The sequence below is a fragment of the Barbus barbus genome (assembly GCF_936440315.1).
Source record: "Barbus barbus genome assembly, chromosome: 21".
Classification (NCBI taxonomy): domain Eukaryota; kingdom Metazoa; phylum Chordata; class Actinopteri; order Cypriniformes; family Cyprinidae; genus Barbus; species Barbus barbus.
Genome location: NC_136749.1, coordinates 8,125,074 through 8,132,508, shown reverse-complemented (window position 1 = coordinate 8,132,508; position 7,435 = coordinate 8,125,074). Strand labels below are relative to the sequence as shown.

The window sequence follows — 7,435 nt, the reverse complement described above, 5'->3', positions numbered from 1 at the left end:
AAGGATGAGTTTAGAGACCTCTGCCTCAGAGAGTGGAGAGAAGGATGTGAACGAGTGTATGTTTGCTGGAAAGATATGTTTGATAGATTGTGGTGTGGAAAATTGTGCAGTGAGGTTTGTCATTTTATTAATGAAGAATGTGGCAAAGTTGTCAGCTGTTTGAGATGATGAAGGAGGAGGAGGAGGAGGAGGACAAAGGAGGGAGATACTATCATTTGTCATGATAGTATGTCCTTTTAGCAGTGGAAACATTAGCAGAGAAGTCAGAGAGGAGTGATCGATATAAATTAAGGTCAGAAGGATTTCGTGATTTGCGCCATACCCTTTCTGCGGCCCTGAGTTTAGAAAGATGTTCGCGGAGAACATCAGATACCCAAGGGGCAGAAGGGGTGGTACGGGCTGGCTTGGAAGATAAGGGGCAGAAAGTATTTAAACAAGACGTCAGAGTGGAACAGAAAGTATCAGTAGCACTGTTAGCATCAAGAGAGGATAACTGTTTAGGGGAGGAAGTGAAGATGAAACCATAGCAGATAGCCAGGAGGGTGAGCGTGAACGCAAGTTACGTCGAAAAGTGACATGTGGAGGGGTATGTGATGTGTCAGGAATCATGTTGAGGTTAAGAGTGAGGAGGAAGTGATCTTAGGTGTGTAGTGGAGTAACCAGCACATGATCAGTGGAGCAGTGTCGTGTGTAAATAAGGTCCAGTTGGTTGCCTGATTTGTGAGTAGCCGTAGTTAGCACTCTCTTGAGATCAAAAGACGCAAGCAGAGTGTGGAAGTCTGCAGCCTGAGGTTTATCTAGGTGGATGTTGAAGTCTCCAAGTAAGACAAAGGGAGTACCATCCTCAGGAAAGGTTGAGAGCAATAAATCTAATTCATCCACAAAGTTACCTAGTAATCCTGGAGGACGATAAACAACTACAAAATGGATTTTTAGAGGGTAGGTAATAGTAACCGAATGTGATTCAAAATAGCTGTTGATACTCAGAGAAGGTAAAGTAGTAAATGTCCAATTATTAGAGATGAGCAGACCAGTACCTCCACCTCTTCCAGTCAAACGGGGGGTGTGGGAAAAGGAGAAATTATTGGAGAGTGCTGCAGGTGTAACATTGTCTTCTGGTTTGATCCAGTTCTCTGTCAGGGCCATGAGGTTTAAACTTGAATGACTAGTAATGGAAGTAATTAAATCAGCTTTGTTGACAGCAGACTTGACAATTCCAGAGACCAATAGAAAAAGAAAGTAATGTATTAGCAGACATAGGCAAAGTGCGCAGGTTGATAGGATTGCGCTGTCTACAGTGTGTGATGCGTGGCTTGCGAGTGGTAGTGATAGTATTTATCTGGAAACACATAGTATGAATAGGTTATAAAAACTAAAACAGAAGTGAAACAAGTAGTAGGAATAATATAGGATAATTAAAAGTCGATACTTATGTCCTCTGCCGGTGTCCCTGTCCGGTGGAGTCGCACGGTAGAGTCGATGGTCTTTACACTCTTCGGTCTTCACACTAGGAGGGCTTTACACGAGGGCTGCCGCGGTATAATAACCTATTTTATACCCCTTCTAACAAATCACTATTACAATTCAGCTGAACCCACTTTCCTGTTTATCACTAAAAATGGCCAAGCAAGTGCACACACTGACAAGATACGCGATACAGTACGAGACCAAACGCGATTTCAGCACCTCTCAACACAGTAAACAAAATAAGCGTTTCCTAGCAACGGCAAATGCGCTAAACACTAATGAGACAAGTAAATACACTTACGAGCTGTTTTTAACTTCCGCTGATAGACTGCTTCTCTTAAAGTCTATTTCTTTACACTGTCTTTTGCTGGTGCTTGAACCCACTTTCCTGTTTATCACTAAAAATGGCCAAGCAAGTGCACACACTGACAAGAGACGCGATACAGTACGAGACCAAACGCGATTTATAAATCTAATAACATGAAAACTCTGGACATTTTTTATACTTTTTTCAAAATATAATTTATATCGTCAATGATAACTTTTAATAACAATGATAACTTTTCTGAACATATTTAAGATTTGTTTCACAGAAAAAAAACAGTTTCTGCTTGCACACAGCATGATTTGCGACCTCTCTCTCTTTCTCTTTGTGTGCAAGTGATGTGTGTGTTTGTGTTCATCAATTAAAGCAGCACATTAAAGAATAGTGATTACTGGCTTGGAACCACCTGTGCATTAAACGGTTTTAATGCCTACCTGCCAGCTGATCAGAATCAAGTATTCAGGCCGACCATGGTATAATAATTTAATTTAATATATATATATATATTTTATTCAAGTGTTTTGATAGTTGATAATTTTGAAAGTACTGAAAGGTTTGCATATATAAGAAGTCAAGTAGCCTATAAATACCATGACAAGCTGGAAAAAGGGACAAAGTATAATTAATTTTCCAAGCATTAGTTTCACTTGTATTTTTTCAATTCCTGAAAACTGACTCACTCTTAAAGGAGAAAAGAGCACAACTATTGTTTTTTTTTCAGTCAGACAGGCTTATCATTCATTGGTGTAGGATGGCATTTGTTTTGAACATTAGGCTATCTATAAAAAATGTCCTTTTCAAGACGTGGGTGGGGGGACTTATTAGCGTTCGTTCAATAGCTGTCACAGCCTCAAATGACTCAGATTTATTGTTTTATCTCATCCACGGGAATTTCTTTGTGCGTCCAAACTTACTAACCTCAGTGCGGCGACAGGAAACGTGCTCACATTTCACCTTGCATCGCAAGATAAATTTTGCAAAAAGAACACACACATGCACATGCCTCATTTTACAGGAAATTTGCTGAAGGCAAATGTACAGAAAGAGATTGAAATGTACTAGACTTCCATGAACACATGAACCTCATCTTAAATTCATCTCAGCAGCAACAGTGACAGCAATTTCTCATCATGAATGAAACATATACAGAAAGGTAAACATAATTTTTATTTATTGGATTTTCATCGTGTTGTGTTTTGTTCCATCATTGATACATTTTGATAAATAATGAAGATTGGCTCAAGAACGTAACCTTGTTCCTTAAGAACAGCCCAATATATTACATTCAGTTTTTTTATTGTATGTCTGATCTACTCAGCATTAGGAGTATTGGAGGACATCATGATTGTACTGTGCAAACACTGTAATTCACAAAAGTAGTACATGAGATCACAGACATTGATGTATGATAGTGGAATTGTGGTGGGATGCTTAAGAAACTTGTGGTTAATCAGCTTGCTGCGACCTCCTTCTGTTTGTATGTAATGGTATTTGAAAACCGTGTGGTCTGCATGTGGTAGCTTTGAGGTTTGACTTTAAATTGTTTTGCCTGTCAAATTTTGTAGTAAAAACTCTAAAAGCATTTATTAAATGCTAACCTTTTGAATATGTATTATAAGACACACTTGTAACTCCCTTGATCGGGTTTAAGTGCTACGGTACTATCAGTGTATCGCTTCCTGTCATATATAACATAATTATACCATAATGAAACATTGTCTTCTGTACAGCCACTAACCATTAAGCAATGAAATATAGTTACTCTCTACAAGTTATTAAGGTTAATTTATGCAAGTATATTGGCATGTGCCTTCTGACTCACAATTTCCCGAATTACAGAAGTCCCCATGGTTTACAAATGAACACTGCAGTTTACTGACTGCAGTTTCTTTCACACCAATGATGACTTCAGTGTGGCTTGAAAAAAAATCTTGAAGAATCATTATATGATGAGTCAAACGCGTGGTTATCGTCCATATAAGTGGCATGCTACTAGTTTTTTTTTCAGCAAATATTGACATAAGCAATCAGTTAATCAGCCTGTCACAAAATAACATTTACTGTTTGTTACAGCATGAATACGGAAGCAAACTATCTCTACGAAACAGAAAACGTATGTGTGATTGAAGGTTCACACCTGTATCCACATCTCAAGGCTGCCATTTTCTACATGGTTTTTGCACTTGGCCTCATTGGCAACATCACCGTCTTATGGGTCCTCTTGAAAATCATGCATGTGAAAAATATGACAAATCTCTGTCTGCTGAATCTGGCTCTGTCAGACCTACTGATGGTCCTCTCACTGCCCTCCTGGGCTCTCTATGCTCAGGGCCACTACTTAAAAGGAAATGAAATGTGTAAGGCAATGGCGGGTACATACCAAGTGGGATTTTACAGCGGGATCTTATTCGTGACTCTGCTGAGCGTGGATCGCTATTTGGTCATCGTACATGCCGTTGCGGTGCTGGGAGCAAAGATGCTGCGATACGGAATTGTGGTGAGTCTCATTATATGGATGGTTTCGATCTGTGCCGCCCTTCCAGAGGCCATCTTTGCAGCAATGATCACAGAGGACAACATCACCAGCTGTCAGAGAATTTATCCTGTTGGGTCAGCCCAGAAATGGAAGCTTTTCCGTAACTTTGGTGAAAACACAGTAGGATTATTCATCTCTTTGCCCATTTTAGCCTACTGTTACACTAGGGTCCTGATGGTTGTGAAGAAGACAAAAAACTCAAAAAAGGAACGCGCCATAAAGCTCATCTTAGGCATTGTCATCGTGTTTGTGGTATTCTGGGTGCCCTACAATGTGGTGGTGTTTCTGAAAACCTTGGAGGAGTTTGGCATTCTAAGTGGCTGCGAGGCTTATAGTCGTATCAACAAGGCCATGGATTTGACAGAGACAATCGCACTCACTCACTGCTGTGTAAATCCGGTCATTTATGCTTTTGTTGGAGAAAAGTTTAGGAAATGCCTATTAAGTATGTTTTCAAAATATCTTGGATGTTTGAAGAGTTACCAATCTACACAATCCAAAGTTTCAGAGAATGAAACTTCCAACACGGCTATTTTTTTTGCATCTCCCATCAAAAGTACACAAGTTTAGGTCTGACAATGTTTGGTTTCTTTGTAAATATTGTGCTTATCATTTAAGATGTCTTTATTCATGCGTTGCAACATATAATACATTTGTTGATTTCATGATGGTAATATCATATCAATTATACTACCTCTATTAGTAAAACCAAGTGTCAATGATAAAAATGAACCATCATTCAAACATGTGAAATCATACAAGAATATGAAAATTCCTGCTTCAGGCTTGTGGGGCAAGAGATGCTTTCTGTCTTCTAGTGTTTATGAATAAACTTACACACTGGCTGATGCATTAAATTTAATGAATTTACAAATGATTTAATGTTACTAAAATATCTGTTCCTCAATATCTCTAAGGTCTCATTACATGACCTGCTAAAAAGTTCATTACTGTTTCCATATAATAATTATTAACCACAAAAATTGAAAAAAAACATCCTTAACCACACACTTCGAAGGCAAAACCAAACACACAAAAATTTTCCCCTCACATGAGCTGAAAGAGGAAGTGTGAGTGCAGTATTGATATAGAGGAACTGTACTTTGAATGTATTCTTTACTGGATGGATGTCTGTGAATATTGTGTATTCCTAATGTCTGTTACATTTTATGCCTAAACTACTTATTTCAAATGCACTGGTACATCAATGTATATCAATATGTAAATAAACTAATAAATAAAACGATCAAAATCTGTTTCAAAAGTATTTTGTAATGCTACCACTTACCACAAGAGCCCTCCCTAACACATATACGGCACTGCAGTCACATACATGCCTACTTCTACTTTAGTTTTAAATCATTGACAAACAGTGTCTCTGTAGCCTCACAGTATACTAAATTATGCTATTTTAAATGTGTGCATGCAGAAATTAACCATTTACTAAAGTGGCATATTATTGCGTATTAATGTATCATGCAATGATATGGCAAATATGACATAATATTTGGACAATGGAATTTTAGATTTGATTTTTAGAGTCATTTTATTACATTCACGGGGGTGTGTTTATACACTATTTTTCATCTACACTATCAGCACAAATTGTAGCTTTAGGGGTACAACAGCTTGTCACTGGTGTAGTGCCCTCAAAGGGACACCTTTGTAACTTCTCTACCCCTAAAAGGTGCATATTAGCACCTTAGAGTACAACGCGAATTCCGGAAATGTTGGGATGTTTTTTTTTTTTTTACTTGAATAAAATGAAAACCAAAAGACTTTCAAATCACATGAGCCAATATTTTATTCACAATAGATCATAGAGAACATAAATGTTTAAACAGAGATATTTTAGTGTTATCCACTAAATGAGCTCATTTCAAATTTGATGCCTGCTACAGGTCTCAAAAAAGTTGGCACGGGGGCAACAAAGGGCTGAAAAAGCAAGAAATTTAAAAAAGATTCAGTTAGGAGAACATCTAGCAACTAATTAAGTTAATTGACATCAGGTCTGTAACATGATTAGCTATAATAGATGTATTAGAGAGGCAGAGTCTCTCAGAAGTAAAGATGGGCAGAGGCTCTCCAATCTGTGAAAGAGTGCATAAAAAGATTGTGGAATACTTTAAAAACAATGTTCCTCAACATCAAATTGCAAAGGCTTTGCAAATCTCATCAACTACAGTGCATAACATCATCAAAAGATTCAGAGAAACTAGAGACATCTCTGTGTGTAAGGGACAAGGCCGAAGACCTTTGTTGGAGGCCCATGGCATGATTCTGTCATTGACATTACTAAATGGGCCCAGGAATACTTCCAGAAACCACTGTCAGTAAACACAATCCACTGTGACATCTTGCATGTTTTAGAATATGCTATGAATGCTGAAAGGTATATAAAGGCTTTTGAGCAACATATGCTCCTCTCCAGACAACGTGTATTTCAGCATGACACTGCAAAACCACATACTGCAGCTATTACAACAGCATGGCTTCGTAGTAGAAGAGTTCGGGTGCTGAATTGGCCTGCCTGCAGTCCAGATCTTTCACCTATAGAGAACATTTGGCACATCATTAAATGAAAAATACGTCAAAGACAACCACAAACTCTTCAGCAGTTGGAAACCTATATGAGGCAAGAATGGGACCAAATTCGGTAACAGTTTATTTTGATAGTCTACTTTAGACATTCTACTAACAGTAAGTAATTTTGCAACTACATGTCAACTAGCAGTCATTAGAGTATTAGTAGACTGTCTGCTTAATATCTTCTAACACTTTATTTTGATTGGTCCACAACATACAACATACCGACTATGAGAAACTTTGCAAGTATATGTCAACTTATTCTACTAACCCTAAACCTACCCTAACAGTCTACTCTGAGAGTTAGTAGACATGTAGTTGCAAATGAATGAGAATTAGTTGACATGTAGTTGCAAAGTTACTTATAGTTAGTAGAATGTCTAAAGTGGACTACCGAAATAAAGTGAAACCCCAAATTCCAAAACTAAAACTCCATAAACTCATAACCTCGATGCCCAGATGTCTTCAACCTGTTTTGAAAAGAAGAGGAGATGCTGCACCATGGTAAGCATGCCCCCATC

The 7,435-nt window shown here is 38.0% G+C and overlaps 1 protein-coding gene across 1 annotated transcript; it reads left to right on the top strand.

Annotated features, from left to right (window-relative positions):
- Positions 1 to 2,751: 2,751 nt before the first annotated feature.
- LOC306887572 (C-C chemokine receptor type 4-like) lies at positions 2,752 to 5,576 on the top strand. Its single transcript, XM_079445406.1, has 2 exons — positions 2,752 to 2,945; positions 3,866 to 5,576. The coding sequence occupies exons 1-2, from the start codon at positions 2,923 to 2,925 to the stop codon at positions 4,896 to 4,898; spliced, it is 1,056 nt and encodes a 351-aa protein (XP_079301532.1). The 5' UTR covers positions 2,752 to 2,922; the 3' UTR covers positions 4,899 to 5,576.
- Positions 5,577 to 7,435: the final 1,859 nt, after the last annotated feature.

Coding starts and splice junctions, on each gene's coding strand:
- LOC306887572 (XM_079445406.1), top strand. CDS start 2,923: ATGAATGAAACATATACAGAAAG. Junction 2,946..3,865: donor AATGAAACATATACAGAAAG/GTAAACATAATT, acceptor TGTTTGTTACAG/CATGAATACGGAAGCAAACT.